Raw genomic sequence first — 16,606 nt, 5'->3', positions numbered from 1 at the left:
GGCACCCATGGAATGGCCAGAAACATGGGTCTGGCTGAGCACTGCAGGCCAGGATCCCTGGCTCTGACACTCCCCAGCTGGTGACGGAAGGTTGCTGTGCCTCTCCAGGCCTCTGTTCCTTCATCTGCAAAATGGGGAGGGCGTGAGGACGCAGCGAGTTTCAAACAGTCTGTGTGGCTCACATACAGTGTTGAGGAAAAGCAGCCCATCCGTATGATCATCCCCAGTCCAAATGCCTTTTCCTCCTCGACCTGCTCCCAGGCTACCCTCCCGGACGGCCGCTCTGGGGGACGGTGAGGACGGGAGGAAAGTGAGAGCAGGACTCAGCACTGGGAAGAGGGAGCCGGAGGGGTCCTTTGGCAGGCAGTGGGGCGAGGTTATGGGCAGAGGCCAAGTGCCTTTCCTGCAGCCTCTGGCCACCTTCAGCTCGGATGGTGGGGCGGTGCCGAGTCTGACTCCGGAAACCCTCATCCCAGCTGTGCGCAAGCGGGTAGATCCACTTTCCCTCTCCAATTCTCTTCTGGGAGGTGGGCACCCCAGGCTTCGGGGGATGACGCCCAGGGTGAGGGTTGCTCAGGGGCAGGCTGAGGAGGACAATTAGGGAAGAATCGTAGCAGAGCCCCAGGCAGAAGAGTCAGGAAGGAGCAGACCCTGGTGTTCTGAACCCCGCACTTGTAGGGGCAGTGTGGGCTGGGGCCCGGCCCGGGGAGGCGCCCTGGGAGTGTTCCCAAGAGCTCCACCGGTGTCGCTGGGGTTCCCAGGCATAGGTTTTGGTGGGGAAAGGGTCGGGGAAGGCAGTGACTAGGTCTCTGTGCTTTTGTTTTAGGCTGGAAGCTAAATCCAGTGGTCGGCGCAGTCTATGGGCCTGAATTCTATGCAGGTAAAGGCTGGGGCGGGGCGGAGATGGGATGAGACCAGCCACTTGGTCCGTGGAGTTCTGGGGGCGGGGCATGAGGGGCGGGGCCAGGTGGGCCGTCCCCGCCCTCCCGCCGTGCTGCCTGAGTAGGGCTCCAGGGGCGGGGCTTGGGAAGGGGTGGGGAGGCTAGGTGTTTGGAGCAGAGTTGGGGGCACAGGTGGGCCCCACTGTGCCTCTCACATGTGTCTCGGGCCCCCTTTCCTGCAGTGACAGGGTTCCCCTACCCCACCACCGGCACAGCCGTTGCCTACCGGGGCGCACATCTTCGGGGCCGGGGCCGGGCCGTGTATAATACGTTTCGGGCTGCACCACCCCCACCCCCCATCCCGACTTATGGAGCGTGAGTACCTGGGCCGGGGGAGGCGTGGAGGAAAGGGTGGGAGGGCGGGGAGGAGGGAAATGGGGAGGCCCTGCGCAGTGCGAGGGACTAGGCAGCCTTTCCAGACCTGGGGGGTCGTGGGAGCCCCAGAACTCAGCCCTGCAGCTGCCTCCATTATCGCCACTCCCATCCCCACCACGGCGGGCATCGCCGAGGTCACTGGCATTTAGGGGGACATTCAGAGCCCCAGAACCTTGTCTGCTTTAATGGGGGCGTTGTCCACCCTTGAGGTCAGCGAGGGGCTTCTCTGAGCCCGCTCTGCTCCCATTCCCTGGGGTCCGGTGCCCTCCATCACTAAAGAGGTGGGGGGTGCAGCTACCTGGGGTCGGGTGGGCCATGGGCCCCGGGGTTTGTGGGAGAAAGGAGCTGATCAGCAAGGGTGTTACTCTATTGTTATACCAAAACAGGGCACTGGAGCAAACGCTTGTTAAAATGCCAGTCCCATGGGCGGGGCTGGCACCGTGCCCCCTCCCTCCTCAGCAGACACCGGAGCCGGCCTACCCCACCTCTCCAGCGTTCCCACCACTTTCTTGTCCGTTTGCTTCCAGGGTCGTGTATCAGGATGGATTTTATGGTGCTGAGATTTATGTAAGTGCAGCCCCGCCGGGAGGGAGGGAGGGATCAGGTGTTTTGTGGGTCTCAGTGAGAAGTCGGCGTCTCCTCCCTTACTGCCCGCTCCTCCCATCCCATTCCCCCCGAAGCCAGGAGGGCAAGGGCACCATGTCTGCCCAGAGTGTGGCATCCCTAGGAATCCCAGCACAGCACAGTCTGGTTGTCGGTGCCCATCAAGAGAGCAGCCCTGTGAGCTGAAGGCGTCTTCCCATGGGCAAGGCTTCATATAATGGGGGCAGTGGGACTCTGCCACGTCCCTATAACCAAGCTGCGGTCAGTGAGAGCCCCTAAGGCACCCACAGGACATGCTTCAAGAGGGGCCAGGAGGCAGGGCCCCTGGGTGCCTGTGCTCTGGGGCCTACCCCACTTGATGGGGTCCTGTGGTCTCTCTCTCCCTTCATGGGGCCACACTTGCTGCTTCCTCTGTCTCAGACTCACTGACGACCCCACCCCATGTACCCAGCCACCCTTCGGTCCTGGGCAGTTGCCCACAATTCAGTCACCCGCTCATGTGAGGCCAGGACATCATCTGAGCTCACGTCCTCTTGTGCCTTTTACCTTTGACCCTTCTTGGTGTCCAGGACACTATCCAGAGTCACTGTGCATTCTCCTAGCCCCTCGGCATCCAAGTCAGCCCTCACTGGCCTGGTGGCAGGTCTGTGGGCACCTCTTCTTTGCCAAGGCCTAGCACCCAGCCAGATGAGTCATGGGTACCCACTAGTGTGTGTGGAGTGCACACATAGGTGTGTGAATGAATGAGTGAATGAAAGGAGTGGACAGGCAGACCTGCCTCGCCCCAAACTGTGCCACCTGGCCATTTGCAGTCCTCGGTCCTGCATTAGACCAGAACTAGGTTCCCAGGCCAGGCACCACCTAATCCTTACCCAGCCAAGGCTGGGAGGCTGGAAAGGTTTGCAGTCCCTCCCAGGGCCCCACCCACACAGGGTCTCTCTCTCCCCATGTCTCTCCCCACTCAGCCTTTCCCTGGGGAGCCCCACTAAGTCCTTCTGCTGTCTTTCCTCCCACTTACCCTATAGGGAGGCTACGCAGCCTACAGATACGCTCAGCCCGCTGCAGCGGCAGCAGCCTACAGCGACAGGTGAGGCCAAGGGCCGGTGCTGTTCTGGAGCAGGGTGGGGAGAAGACGGACACCGATTCCTCGGGGGCTGGGCCCAGACAGGCAGGAGGCATAACCCACCCTTCCAGGCCTGGTGGAGCAGGGTCGGGACAGGGGAGCAGGTCTGAGTGTGGCCCTTGAGCCAGTGAGCCCCTGACTTCAGTCACTTCCTGCTTGCCGCATGGGGAGGCTGTGGAACCCCGAGGTGGAGACAGCATCTCTGATTCCCAGTCCCCACCCCCTGCCCCGTGCCCACAGTGGCTTTCTGTCTTGGAGGCAGAGCTTGAGTGCTTCCTCCTGGGGCAGCCTAGCCTAGTGCCTTTCTTTCCCCTTGGACATCTGGCCTGTTGGCAGCTGAGCTCCACTGCTCTGGCCTGGGGACCGCTTGCACCCCCTCCCTCCTGGCAGCCCTGGCTCCATCTCCCTGAAGTGTGGTATACAGGGCACCATGGCCCAGCCCTGCCCTCTAAGGAGCTGAGAGTTCCTGCACAAACTGCTGAAAGTCATGAGGGACACGGTGTCATGTTCTTGGGGGCAGTGTCCCTGGTCCCTCCCCATTGATCCTCCCTCTCTTTTCTTAAAACCCTCCCCAGCACTTACCCGTTCTTTTTGGGGTGGAAGTTTGTTTTCCCTGCAGACGAGCTCCATGAGGATGCCATCCCCCTCCACGTAGCACTGAGTGGAGCACACTCCTCCTGTCAGGGTCAGCACACTGTGGGCATATTGAGAGGGCAGCCTGTTGTGTTCCAGAAGCTTCCTTCCTAACAAGAAGGAAGGGTAGGCCTTACAGGAGGGGAGGGTGCCCATGTAGCCTCTGGGAGGAGGTGAGAGGCCCTTGCCGCCCCTCACCTGCCCCCTCCCCCACCCTCCTCCCACGCTCTTCCCCAGTTACGGCAGAGTCTACGCAGCTGCCGACCCGTACCATCACACCATCGGGCCCGCGGCAACCTACAGCATTGGAACCATGGTAAGGAGCTCGGGCCCGGCCCTGGGTGCCAGTCCTAACAGCTGGGGATGTGTGGCGAGGTCCTTGGGGGAGAGGCCGAGCCCTCTGACCAGTGCCTTGGTCCCGGAGACTTTGGAAGGCCCCTGTCCTGGATGTGAGTTAGGATGAGGGGAGGGCCAGCCCCTCGCGCCCTCTCAGTTGTGGGGAAGCAGGCTGAATGGCTGGTCAGCCCACCGTACCATTTGGTCCTCTGGGGAGCACCCCAGTGTGCCCGATCCGTTTCCCTGAGCTCCATCACTATGATAAAGTCCTGTTGAGGCCCCTCTATTCCCATTTCCACCAGGAAAACCTAAGAAACCAAACCAGGGCCGCCTCTCCTTCCCAGCAGAGGCTCCCAAGGCCCCAGGGCTGTTTCTGCCCACGCCACATCCCCACGGCCCACCCGCGCTGCCGCAGCCCCCTCACATCCGGGAGGGGAGCGTGGGCTACTGGTTGCTTCTCACCAGGCCCTGGCTCCTGGCTTCCTGGGGGGTCCTGGGGTCCTGGGGAAACAGTGCCTGCTCTGCCCCAGTCTCCTCCCTCAGGCTGTGGGGTGGAAGGGGCAGGGCGGGGAGGTGCGCGGCGTTGGCGTGTGTGTGTGTGTGTGTGTGTGTTTGTGTGTGTGTGTGTGTGGCCAGCTGTCGACACGTGCAGCCCAGCTCACTCTGCACCCAGAGCTGCTTCCAGCAGACACCTGCCTCCTGTGCCCACTGGCCCCAGCCCCGGGGTATGAACGCGGGTTTTAGCTAGCTTGGCATCCAGCATCAAAGATGAAAACATCCTGGGGGAGGAAGGAGGGAGGAGGTTCAGAGGCACCATGGATTTTTCCCATCTTCCTTGGTTTTGATGACTCCCTCCAATTTTTGACTTGCCTTTTCAATTTTTAATGAGCCTCAGACACCCCCAGCAGCCTGTGGTGGCTGTGGGCAGCCACAGGGGCAGATCTGGCATGGCCCCACCCGGATGGAGGTGCCATACCCTGGCTCCTGGGCCCTCCGCGCAGCTGCAAGCTAAAAGCTTTCATGAATGCACGGAGGGTTTCCTCTTGTGTTTTCACTTTTTAAGATTTTCTATTTTTCCCCAATTTTTCTTCTCTTGCACTTGCCGTGTTCATCCCTTTTCTGACAAAACTGGGTGGTAGGAGGGTGGGAGGCCCCTTCAGAGCCCTCCCTGACTGGGGGCAGCCCAGGACATGGGAGAGCTGGAGCATCCAGGACCCGCTCTCCCCAGCAGGACAGGGCTGGGCTCCAGGTGGGCCCAGGAGGACCCAGAGACCCCCCCAGGGAGCAAGTCTCTAGTGCTGTGCCCAGCAGACTTGCCTCTCCCAGTGTAGCTGGCTTCAGTGGCCCCAGGCTCTTCAGCCAAGGCCCAGGAACCCGCCAGGAGGTCCCTCAGTGCCCTGAAGATGCCCTGTGTCGCCCTGCTGGGGTGCAAGGAGGTGGGGCCCGAGCTGGGACCCCCTCTGCATAAGGACAGTGAGAGGCCAGGCCTGAGCCCAGAGAAGTGACCCAGAAGCGCTGTTGGCCATGACCCCAGAGCGCCCCCCACACTGGCCTGAGACCACCAAGTCAGAGGCAGGTCCTCGCCCCTCCTGTTGTCATGATAGCCCAACTTCTTCTCCCCAAGGAATATAGAGGGAAAGGAAACGAGACTTAGCTATTTCTCTTTTTGTTTTTCCTTATTTTTTTTTTCTTTTTTGCTTTTTCCCCTCTTCCAAAAGATGGTACTGATTGGCTGTTTTTCATCTTTGATGTTGCAGGCTAGCCTCTGCCGAGGAGGGTACAGCCGCTTCACCCCCTACTAGCAAGAGACCCAGCCCCTAACAGCATTCACACTGACTGTCTATTACACACCAAACCCAACAGCCCAAAACCAGGCACAGCCACCAGAAGACAGTGCACCCCTCCCGGTCAGCGCCACGCACGGCTGGCCCTCTGCGACGCTAAAATCCATAGATTTTTCTCTCCAGCCAGTTGGTCTCCCCACCCCACCTGTGCTGGTGTGTGTGTCTTTGACCCTGGTTTTTCCTGTATGTCTGAAACTGTGATTTCCCATTTTGACTTTGTTGATGTTGTACTACCCGAGCCATTGCAGGTACGGTATGCACACCATGGGGTCCAGGCTGGGCCAGGAGACCAGGCAGCCCCCGACCCGGGAGTAGCGGTAGTGCCCTATGAGGGCAAGAGCCACGTTTCCTGGCCTCCTGGGCTGCACAGAACGACAGAAACGCCCGGCAGGGCCTCGCCCAAAGCCACCCCGCCAGCCCCGTGCCACGGCCCTAGTATCCAGCACCCTGATGTAGGGAGGGAGGGGCTCCGGGCACCCAGTGTGGGTCTCCCCGGCCTGAGGGTGCTCCCGCGGGCTTTCACCCAGCCAACCACAGGAGTAGCCACACCCCTCCTTGCCCCATTCAGCTGAAATTAATGTTTTTAATTAAATTTTATTGATGATATTTCTTGCTGACTAGTCACAAGCATGTCGCGTAGTGTGCAAACTGCCGTGGTCACGCCAGTCTCCGCGACTCCTTAACACGGCTGCAGCAGAAAATGGAAATGTGGAAAGGCGTGTCCTGGCCCCCCCTCAAGGCGCCCCTTAGCACCGCAGGGCCAAGGCCAGGCCAGCCTTGCAGGGGGGTTGTCCTGGAGGCACAGCCTACTTTCCCTGTCCCCAAGCTCCGAAATGTCTTTATTGGGGTATATTCCGGAAGGAGGGGTCCTCAGCAGGAGAGCCGATGAGGGGCAGAATGCACCCTTCCTCAGGCCCTCCCCTGAGCACAGGCCAGTCAGCCCCCTCCCTGCATTCGGGAGACTGCGGGCAGGGCACTGTGGCTGCGGGCCGCTCCTTCCTCAGCCCTGGGACTGGCCAGCCCGGCGCACGGCGCTTCTGGGGAGACACTGGCTGGGACCTCAGTTGAGTAGAGCCCTGGGCAGCTGCTGGCCTGCCTGGGAAAAGCCAGCCAAGACCGGCACAGTCCTTTCCTGGGGCTGGCCTGGGGCACACACATCTGCACCCCCATGACAGGGAAAAGTAGCCTCAGGTTCTGAGTGTGCCATGGCTGGGCTCCTGGGGCTAGAAGGCCAGCTAGAGGATGTGGGTTCCCCACCAGCCAGGGCTGAAGTCCTGCCGCCCACCAGGCCCTTGCCGTGGAGGGCCCGGCTCCCCCACCTCCCGTGGCCAGAGCATCACCCTCTGCTATCTCATCCAGGCCGCCTGGAGGCCTGTGTTGGCCCAGCCTCTCCACTCACTCTGCCCTGCTCAGCTCTGTCTCCTCCTCATGGCCCCAGGTGTCTCTTCCCATCCCGGGCTGCCTGGGCCTCAACCTGGTGTCCACCCACACTCACTCCTGGAAGATCAGGGTCCTGGAAGCTGGGGGGCAGGTGTGGCGGCGCCAGGACTCTAGGCCAGGGGCCCCATGCCACGCGGTCCTGTCGCCCTCACACCTGCCGCGCCTCCCCCCTGGGAAGCTGCAAGTCCTGCCTTTCTGTTTCTGTTGTAGTGAAACCTTCCACCGTTTCCTTCTCGGACCATGAAGGGCAAAAACAAAAAAACAAAAAAAATCACAAAACAAAAAAAACAAAAAAAGATGTTAAGATCCAAGCAACAACAACAAAAAAAACCAACCAAACCAAGAGGCATCCAACCAAGTCCAAGTCCCGCGTCCTGGCCACACGCCCGCACCGAGGGAGCACGCCGGCAGGGGCGCCGAGGAGCGGCCCCGGGACTGGACGGCCCCACCGCGTCCTGGCTGGCAGCGCAGTGGGAACACGCCCCTCCGTCTCAGGCAGTGGGGGAGTTGGAGGGGAAGGGGCCTCCCTTGCGGGGCCCGTGGGGGGCTCTGTTTTCCATCCAGTCTTCCTTTCCCAGCCCCCAACTCCCAAGGCAGTGTGGAGCCCAGCGGCGGCAGAGCAGGCCCGGGGCCTGAGCAGGGAGGTGCTGCTAGCAAGACTTGATCTTTGTGGCCAGCTGTGCCGGGGGGCCGGCGGGGCTGGGGGGTGCGGGCAGCTTTCATCCCAGGGGCTCCACTGGGCCCCATCACCCTCGTGTCGTGTCCCCTGCGTCCCACCTCCCTCATGCCCGGCAGTCCCGCCCGTGCCCCCAGCCTGGCGAGGAAGCCGTCCAACAGTAGCCCCGGGACCAACTCCTGACAGGAAGGGCTGATGTGGCTCCAGGACTCAGGGGCGCTCCATGGGAGGACGAAGGAAGTCCAGCCAGCCAGGAGCCACTCCTCACACCTCCGAGTGTGGCCAAGTGGGCCCTGAGGCCAAGGACTTGCTCTTCCTGGCCACCTCTCCCTTTCTGGAGGTGGCCTGGGGCCTGTGCACACCAAGGCTGACCTCGTGCTGCCTGCTGGGACCCAGCCCTCCCTGCCGCTCCCCTGCGAGCCCAGTCCACTGTGGGCGGCCAGGGACGGGCCAGTGCCCAGCTGCGCCTCAAGGTTGGGAGTCTCAGTGGCTGTGGGCCTGGACCGGCACAGCCAGAGCAGAGGCCCATGGGAAGGGCAAGGGATGGGGAAGCCTGGGCCGGCCCTTTCGCTGCTCCCAAGGCAGGTGTCCAGGTGGCAGGAGCAGCCAAGCTCACCTGGTGGGAGAAGCAGAGCAGGTGGCAGGGAGGAGCTCCTGGCAAGGCAGGGAGCACTGAAGTAGGGAAGCAGCAAAAAATACAGGCTCCCGATGTGACTCCACTGTCTCATGAAACGTCAAAAATTTAAAAATACACCTCACTTTCTATTCAGCATCAGCTACTGAAGCTATCGAAATGGAATTCTCCTTTTCTATTCCCGTTGTACATAGCCCCACGCCCTGCCTCTGGCTTTGTCCTCTGTACAGAGCCCCCTGTCCCCTCTGCTGTTCCGGACCCTTTTCTTGCAGCAGCTCAACCCCCTGACTCAGATCCCCAGGACTGCAGCCGAGCCCCGGGCTTCCTTTCTTACCATTCTGTATGCTTCCAAGGTGTGACCATTCCAACTAACAGTATTATTAAGATGATTAATAAAGATTTCTTTCTTCAAACCAGGACAACTCTGTATGCTGTGGCAGCTCCCGGGCATGGTGGGTGGAGGGCATAGCAGCCCAGGCTGCAGGATCGGGGCCAGGATGGGATGCAGCCCTGCCTTGGCCTGGAGCCAGGTGGCAGTGGCGTCAGAAGGCCCTTCTAGGCAAAAGACTCCAGTCTCAATCCTAGAGTCCAGGCTGGTCCTCTGCACCCTGCCCCAGGACGGGCTGGGTGGGTGGCAGCTCATGGCAGATCTGGGCTGCCTGGCCTGCCTCTCGGACTCAGGTCGAGGCCAGCCCTGGTCCCTTCTTTCCTGGTTACAGTGTGCGCTGGACACAGCGTGACCTCAGAGCAGAATGCACCCCAGGAGGCAGAAGGGTTACACCTGGTGACCACACAGCTATGCTTGGTCAACCCAATGCAAGAAACAGCACGGAGCTGGGAGGGTGGGGGGACATGGCACAGAGGCAAACATGGCTGGTGCTCCAGCCAGTTCTGCACCCCTGGTGTAGCCCGAGCTGGGGCCCATGAGGAGCCATGTTGCTTCAAGGTAAACCCACTTCGCCAGCCTGTCACCCCTCCTGGAAGGTGGCCAGGAGCTAGAACACAGCTGCAAAGGGTCAGCTGAGGAGGGGACGGGAAGGCAAGTGGCAGAACCTGAACCCAGAGCTCAGAAAGCCTGGGGCTGGAGCCAGGGCTGTACAGGGAGCCAGCATCCAGCGCTGGGCTGGTGCTGCCTGTGCTCCACCACACCAGGACTCGACTGCACTTTTCACAATGTCAGACCATTTATTTCAGAGCAGTTACACCCAGCAGAGGGGCACAGGCCTAAACGCTGGCATATTAATTTTCCCGCACGCGAGCCCTGCATGGCGGTGGGGCTGGGGAGCCGGGGCGGTGCAATTCTGCCACACGCTACGCTCTGCTAGGCCCCCTTCCTCCTAATTGCCTGCTCACCAGACTGTGAGAAAATAATTGCCACTATAAATTTTCCCTCCTCTATATAAAATATTCGGGGGAGCCAACACTTAAAAAATAGACTTCATCAAAGACGAGCAGCAAGGCATGGATGCTACGCCCCCCACAACCCTCGCTGCAGAGGACACGGGCCAGGAGCCCCTTCCTGGTTCCCCCTAGTTCCAAATGAGAGAGAGAGGCTTAAAGAGCGCCCGGGAATGGTCACAGCTGAAAAACGTCGAGTGAGCGGCTCCACGCGGCAGCAGCTTGTGTTCACCTGCCCTCCACCCAGGACAGTCCCCGGGGTGGCTCCAGGCTGCAGGGGGGTCAGCAGAGGACGCCTCCTGCCCCATATCCTTGGCAAACTCACGTGAGACAGGGAAGAATGTTCCTAATTAGGCAAGAGCATAGAACCCTAATCCCAGGACTCTCTACTTGGCACAAGTACCCAGGCAGGCAGGGAAGATGGAGAAAGGTGGATTTCAGCCCCTGGAAGGAGCCCCGGCTCAGAGCGGCTGCTGAGCACCCAGCCTTGCCCTCCTCCGGACATGGGAACGGGTGTGGCTGTGCTGCCACCTGGTGGCCTCTTCCCTCACTGCAGGGTGAAATGATGTGGATGCCAGCCCTTAGGTGTGGGCTCCAGCTGGGGTCACAGAGTATCCCAGCCCTCAGCGCTGCCCAACACCAAGGGAACCCCCACCACTGGCCCTATGTGGCCTGGGGGTGAGAGACCTCCCAAAAGCAAGGGACTTCAGGCCATTGACACCGTGGAAGGACCACAACAGACCCCACCTAGACCAGCCGCAGTATGACCCAAGGCCGTGGGGTCCAGACACCACACCAGGAAGCCTCCCAGGCGGCCCAGGTGTAACAGGGGCTGTGCAGCTGCAGAGGCCTGGGCAGAGGGGAGGCGGCGACAAGAAGAAAGAGCAGGAAGGACAGAAGAAGGGGCCTGTGGTGAAGACCCTGCCTCCCTCAATCCCCCACGCACCTGTGCTGACTCCTGCTCAAGGGGTAAGCCTGGAGGTCTCCCCGGTGCTTGGACGAGGCTGAGAAGGGAGGACGTGAAGGAACCAAGTAGCTGGAAAAGCCCCCACGGGTCCTGCAGCTCCTGCATGCAGGCTGGGGCTGGGCTGGCGTGGGGGGCAGGTGCTGCTTCCTGCCTGGACTGACCCGCTACCCGAGCCTGAAGGGCAGCTTGTCCAGAGCCCACAGCCTCTTGCTGGGCAGAGGCAGGGCCACAGTGCAGACTGCCCCAGAGCCACTTCCCTGCAGCCCACAGCCCGGAAGCAGCGTAGCAGAGCCAGGGGCTGCTGAAAACGCTCCGGAGATGACCTCACAGGCAGCAGCGCGGTAAATTGCCAACACCAGGAAACACGCAGCAGCTGGGGCTGGCCACGTGGAGGCACGAAGCCGGCGCCGGCTGGCCCGGAATGCCCAATCCTCAGGGAAAAGGGCCTCTCCCACCACGAGGAGGGTTCTCCGGGGCATCCTCTCCCGCCATCCCGCAGGCAGCCCCACCCCAGGAGCGGCTGTAGCTCGTCCGCATCCTCAGAAACGTCTTGGGGCCTGCTCCAAAGCCTACCTGCCACAATCTAAGAGCCTTTCTAATAGTTTCATCTGCAGGAAAGAAAATGTCATTCTCAGCATCAGCGTCTTGCAGCCTATTAGGAAATACTCTTTATAGAATTTTCTCAACTTCTTCCCCTCCTTTCATTTTCACCTGGGAACCATGTACCGTGGGGAGAGACAAGGCAGAAACAGAGGGCCCGCCACTCGCCTCGTAGTAACCAACACTGCGATCCCACTGCTTGGTTTCCTGTTTCCACCGCCCCCGGCCAGAAAACCACAGCATTCAGCCAGGGGTCTTTCCCCAGCCCCGGGACCGGGGTCTCGCCGCCACTGCCGGCACGTAGCAAGTCCAGCGCAGGCCAGGAGCAGAGAGCCGGGAAGAGGCCTCAGCCGGAGGCCAGGAGACCACCTGGCTTTAGCATCCACTCATGCGGGGCCTGAATAAAGCAGAGCCGCCCTGCCCCACTCGGCCTGAGGTACCCGGAACCCTTCCTTCGGGACAGGCTCCACCAGAAACTCCACGCGACGATCCTGACCGGGCCCGGCGGCTTCCACCAGCAGGTCCACTATCCGGTACTGGGTGGCAAAAGCCAACCCCAGGAACGTGGGCATCTCTGGCCTCGGCAGCTCCCTGCCCGGAGAGTCATCACTCGTCCCTCCCCAGTAGTGGATTCGGAAGCAACGAACTTGTGAGAGGAGGAAGGACCAGTGCAGGGTGCAGCTGAGCTGGAGCAGAGCAGGGGGCCCCTCCCGCTCAGAGGCGGCCGGCTGCCAGCGGACCTGAGAGATGGTGACAGTCTCCACCTGGGGCAGAGGGGCCAGCAGGCTGGCAGCGTCCACCACCTGGCAGGAGAGAAGGCTCAGCACGGTTGGACACCCAGGGGCAGGGAGAGGGCGCCCCCACCCACACATTTCCCCTCCCTGACTCCTCCACCCCAGTTCCCCACAGAACCTGAGAAGGGAGCGGCCTGGGGTAGCCTCCACCCCCACTCTAGCTGGACAAACGGCCAGCCCAGCCTGAGCCCCTCTGGGAAGCATTACCTGGATCTCTCCAAGCCGACAGGTGAAGCTCTCCTCCTCCCGACTACCTGGCGGCCGTGAGAAGCAAACGAGGAGGTCTAGCAGCAGGCACCCACGCAGGCTCACCTCGTAGCAGCTGCGGGCAAAAGGGCTGATCACAGGCCGGGTTCAGCCCAGCGGCTCTGGGGTGAGCCGTCCAGAGGCCCCAAGCCACAGCAGAAGGGAGATCCGTCCCAGGGTCGGTGGGGACCCCAGGCCGACCGCAGGGCTCCCAGCAGCTGTCCTGGGCTTCCGTCTCAGAGCTGCCCAAAACCTGAAGACCAGCCCAGGGCCCCTCCATCCCTCCAGCTCTGGGGTTTCCCAACAGAGACTTGAGTGGGGAGAGGGACGTGAGGAAGGAGAGGGACTTACTGCTGGACCCAGCCCCTGCTCAGCTGCCGGCCGCAGCGGCCCACCCATCTGGCCAGCTTCGTAGGGGGCACCCGGAGGGGTCGGAGGCTGTGTCTTGAGCTTGTTTCTGCTGGAGAAAGACATGGGACTTGCAAAGGGAGAATCTCAAAGGAAAAGGCACTGAGAAGGACCGCCAAGGGAGCCCCAGGAGTGCAGAGAAGACCGCCCGGTTAGGCCAGAGGCTCACAGGTCCGGAGAAGCTACCAGGAAGGGCTCCAGAGGAGCTCGGTGAATGAAACGCATGTCTGGGCTCAGCCACGCTCTCACTCATCCTGGCATCTTCCAGCCTGCTGTCTCCCCCACCCCGTTTACTCGACCCTCTCCTCGCCATGGTCAGCAGCAAGCCTGTGTGCAGCTCAGGTCTCTGGAAGGGGCCCATGTCCACCCTGCACAGGAGCCTCAGCTGCCGACGAGGCCACAGGGCAGAGGGTGTGGCTGAGAAGTGAATCCTCCCTGTCCAGGCCTCAACCACAAGCTGCCCTGACTCCAGCAAAGGCGGGATTTACCCTCCACTGTCCACACCAGCTCCTCCCCACACCCCAGGAGCCTCTCCACACTTCTCTCCCCTGAGCTCTCCCCGCCGGGCAGAGGCAGGCCTAGGCCCCACTGCCTCACCGTTCAACACTGAGATGCCACCGATGTGGCAGCTGCTGGCATCCCCTGTGGTTAGCTCTAAAGCAACCGTGACGTCCGTGGGCCCCTCAAGCTTATACACCATGGACAGGAAAATCTTGGGTGGCACTGGGGCCTGCAGGGAAAATAACCTGGGGAGAAAGGTCCTGTGGTGAGTGCCATGGAGAGACCACTGAGAAATCGAAGCCAGCTCCAAATTGCGTCCGCCAGCCCCTCCCTCGAGGAACAGAGGACCTGGGTGCCAAACACTCCCACATCATGCTCCTGTCCGTGGCCAGGGGACAAGCCCTACCCCAAGGCCAGATTCTTTTGTGGGTTGAAAGATCTCAGTTCTGAAATACCATATGGGATTCCCTCATATGGGGCATCTAAAGTATCCAAACTCACAAATGCAGAGTAAAGGGGTGGCTTTCGGGGGCTGGGGGAGGATGGGGGGCTAATGTGCAATGGGGAGAGTCCAGTCCTACAAGATGACACAGTTCTAGGGATCTGTCACATAGCAACGTACGCAGAATAACACTCCCGTACTGTTCACTTAAACATGGTCAAGATGGTAAATTTCAAGTTAATGCATTTTTTACCACAATTTTAAAAAACCAATCTGGGTCTGTCCTCTGTCCTTGTTCTGGCCTCCACTGCCCCATCTGTCCAGTTCCACGGCCACCACATGTGATGGGAGAAGCTGGTGGACCCACCATCCCCCATCACTCACCCACCTCACGGCCACATTTCCAACCTCCGGTGGGATCACACCCCGGACGAGCAGGGAGCTGCCTCCGTGCCAGGCATCCTCCAGGCAGCAGTGCGTCCTCACCCAGCCCCGGCCATCCCCTCCCAGCCTGTGTTCTCCAAACAAGGGCTGGATCTCCTGGGCACTCAGGTGGTACCAGGGCCCCACCGCCTCCTCCTGAAAAGGGCAGAACAGGGGCACTCAGCAGAGGCCAACAGAGCAGGTGTGCCCGGAGCGGCAGGGAAGGGCAAGACCACCACCACGCCTGCTGGCAAGTCCCAGGCTCCTCCCACCTGTCCCAGCTGAGGCCAGAGAACAGACACGGAGGGAAGACGCCACCCACCTGGCCATAGCAGACCCTCCGTGCACCCATGCCCAGGCAGAAGGACGTGACGAACGGCAAGGAGCAGATGCTATGTGTGGGCAGATAGCGCTCCAGCCGGCCCCAGAACCTGCCAGAGACATGGGGGCAACAGCTCGGCCCGGAGGAAGGGAGGGAGCCTCTCAGTGTCCCTCAAACTTGCTGGTGGAAACTCAAGGCCATCCTGCACCCTCCAAGACAGGACTTCTGGGAGGACTGCAGCCTCCCTGGCTACGGATATGCTGCAAACACAAGTCTGCGGGAAGCAGTCGCTGGGTTTGGTCCCTGCCTAGAAGCAGCCAGGGTGCTGGTTTCTTCCCCCATCATCCTGCCTTAACCACCCCCCGGCTTAGGAAGGGTCACTAAAGAGCACAAACGTGTCCTGTCAGAGAAACCAGAAACCCTTCCTCCCATCAGCCTGCACTAAGCACCCAGGAGGGCAGGACTCACTTGTCCTGGTTCTGGAAGAAATCCTTCTTCTCCAGACACTCGTACACCCAGCCGGGGGCAAACAGAGCCACGGAAAACCCATGCTTTCGGATCAGCTCCAACGACTGAGGAGACAGAGGGCGACGCTGGGCACATCAGGACCACAGAGTCCAGACAGGCTCCTGGACACCAGTGACGTGGGGTGGGGGCTCTCAGGGCAGCTCGGAAACGGGAGGGGGAAGCTGTCCAACCCCTCCCTCCTAGCTGCACCTGGGGGCTGCTGGGCATCACCCCCATCATTCCACAAGCTGACCAGAAGAGGGCGCCGGAGAGGCGGTCAGCGATGCTGCAAGGGCGGGGGGCAGGAGCTGGGTGCTAACTGGCTGTGGCCGCGCGGTCCCATCGTCCTCTGGCACACCTCATTCGATTATCAGAATCACGGGCAGTAAAGAGACTCTTTAGTTATCGGATTAATTTACTCATTTAAAGCTAAATTAAGGGCTGAGAACATCCCTGGGGCTCTGGGAAGGGGCAGGACTGACAAGCCAGAGGCAGGCAGAGCCCTGTGCATCCCACGCCAGGGGCACCGGCCCAGTCCTGCTCCTTCCTCCGTGCTGGTATGACGCCAAAAAATGCTCCCTTGCCATGACTCCTACCACTTCCCAAACCCTGGGCGCTTCCCCCTTCCTCACCCCTGAGCGGCTGTGAGAGGCACTGCAGGCCCCTCTGCGTCTGCGCAGGCTTCCCTTGGGGGGAAGGTCAAGGAAGGCAGCTGGGACAGGAGGCCTAGGCCCGCCGAAGACCAGACAGCGGAGGAACAGCGCACCTCTGTCTGGTAACACCCACACAAAAATACATTATCCAATTGTAGAAATAGCCAGGAAAGGGGTTTCAGTGGGGACACGGCTTGGCCCGGGCAGGACACCCTGTTTCTCAGTGCCGCGGGGTACCCACTCTGGGAAGAACAGCTGATGTCGTTCCTTTGAGGTGCAGATGGGAATGGAAGGTCCATGAGGAAATGAGGTCTCGGGAGGCACTGGGCCACTGGCCCTTGGGCGAAAACCACCACCCACCTTGTCTGTGTCGAATCGGCCTCCGACCACGTTCCCCCGAGCAAACACGTCCACACCCACGTACACGTCAGCCCGGCGCTCCCCAGCCTGCCCCAGCATCCGCTCCAAGTGCTCCTCCCGCCAGTTATAGTTGGTGAAGAAGCCATCACAGGAATCAAAGAAGACCCTGAGAAGCAACAAGGACCTGCTGTGAGGCCCAGGCCGAGAAGGACGGGGCCATCCCCCGCCAACCCCGCAGCCTCAGCCCCTCCCCTCCTCGTACTCAGAGGGATGGGGCCATCCCCCGCCAACCCCGCAGCCTCAGCCCTTCCCCTCCTAGTACTCAGAGGGACGGGGCCAACCCCGCAGCCTCAGCCCTTCCCCTCCTAGTACTCAGAGGG

General features: G+C 61.0%; 2 protein-coding genes across 3 annotated transcripts in view; one reads left to right on the top strand and one right to left on the bottom strand.

Annotated features, from left to right (window-relative positions):
- Positions 1-9,024, top strand: part of RBFOX3 (RNA binding protein, fox-1 homolog (C. elegans) 3) — a 460,304-nt gene extending 451,280 nt beyond the window's left edge. The window contains exons 10-15 of one of the 2 annotated variants that reach the window (XM_011990849.1): positions 827-880; positions 1,124-1,256; positions 1,844-1,883; positions 2,945-3,006; positions 3,913-3,991; positions 7,506-9,024. In XM_011990849.1, the coding sequence (XP_011846239.1) occupies positions 827-880; positions 1,124-1,256; positions 1,844-1,883; positions 2,945-3,006; positions 3,913-3,991; positions 7,506-7,508 (371 nt within the window). In that variant the 3' untranslated portion in view covers positions 7,509-9,024. Of the gene's footprint in view, positions 1-826; positions 881-1,123; positions 1,257-1,843; positions 1,884-2,944; positions 3,007-3,912; positions 3,992-5,768; positions 6,462-7,505 lie in introns of those variants that run through there. The other variant, XM_011990912.1, reaches the window with a different exon arrangement.
- A 1,189-nt stretch (positions 9,025-10,213) lies between these two features.
- Positions 10,214-16,606, bottom strand: part of ENGASE (endo-beta-N-acetylglucosaminidase) — a 12,352-nt gene continuing 5,959 nt past the window's right edge. The window contains exons 5-11 of the mRNA XM_011967001.1: positions 15,175-15,278; positions 14,707-14,815; positions 14,350-14,540; positions 13,616-13,764; positions 12,962-13,070; positions 12,572-12,686; positions 10,214-12,373 (exon numbers count right to left, since the gene is read on the bottom strand). Of these exons, the coding sequence (XP_011822391.1) occupies positions 11,957-12,373; positions 12,572-12,686; positions 12,962-13,070; positions 13,616-13,764; positions 14,350-14,540; positions 14,707-14,815; positions 15,175-15,278 (1,194 nt within the window). The 3' untranslated portion in view covers positions 10,214-11,956. The remainder of the gene's footprint in view (positions 12,374-12,571; positions 12,687-12,961; positions 13,071-13,615; positions 13,765-14,349; positions 14,541-14,706; positions 14,816-15,174; positions 15,279-16,606) is intronic.

Source organism: Mandrillus leucophaeus, unplaced genomic scaffold, assembly GCF_000951045.1.
Source record: "Mandrillus leucophaeus isolate KB7577 unplaced genomic scaffold, Mleu.le_1.0 Scaffold1, whole genome shotgun sequence".
Lineage (NCBI taxonomy): Eukaryota > Metazoa > Chordata > Mammalia > Primates > Cercopithecidae > Mandrillus > Mandrillus leucophaeus.
The sequence above is the reverse complement of the archived record's forward strand: the minus strand, read 5'-3'. Positions and strand labels throughout refer to the sequence as shown.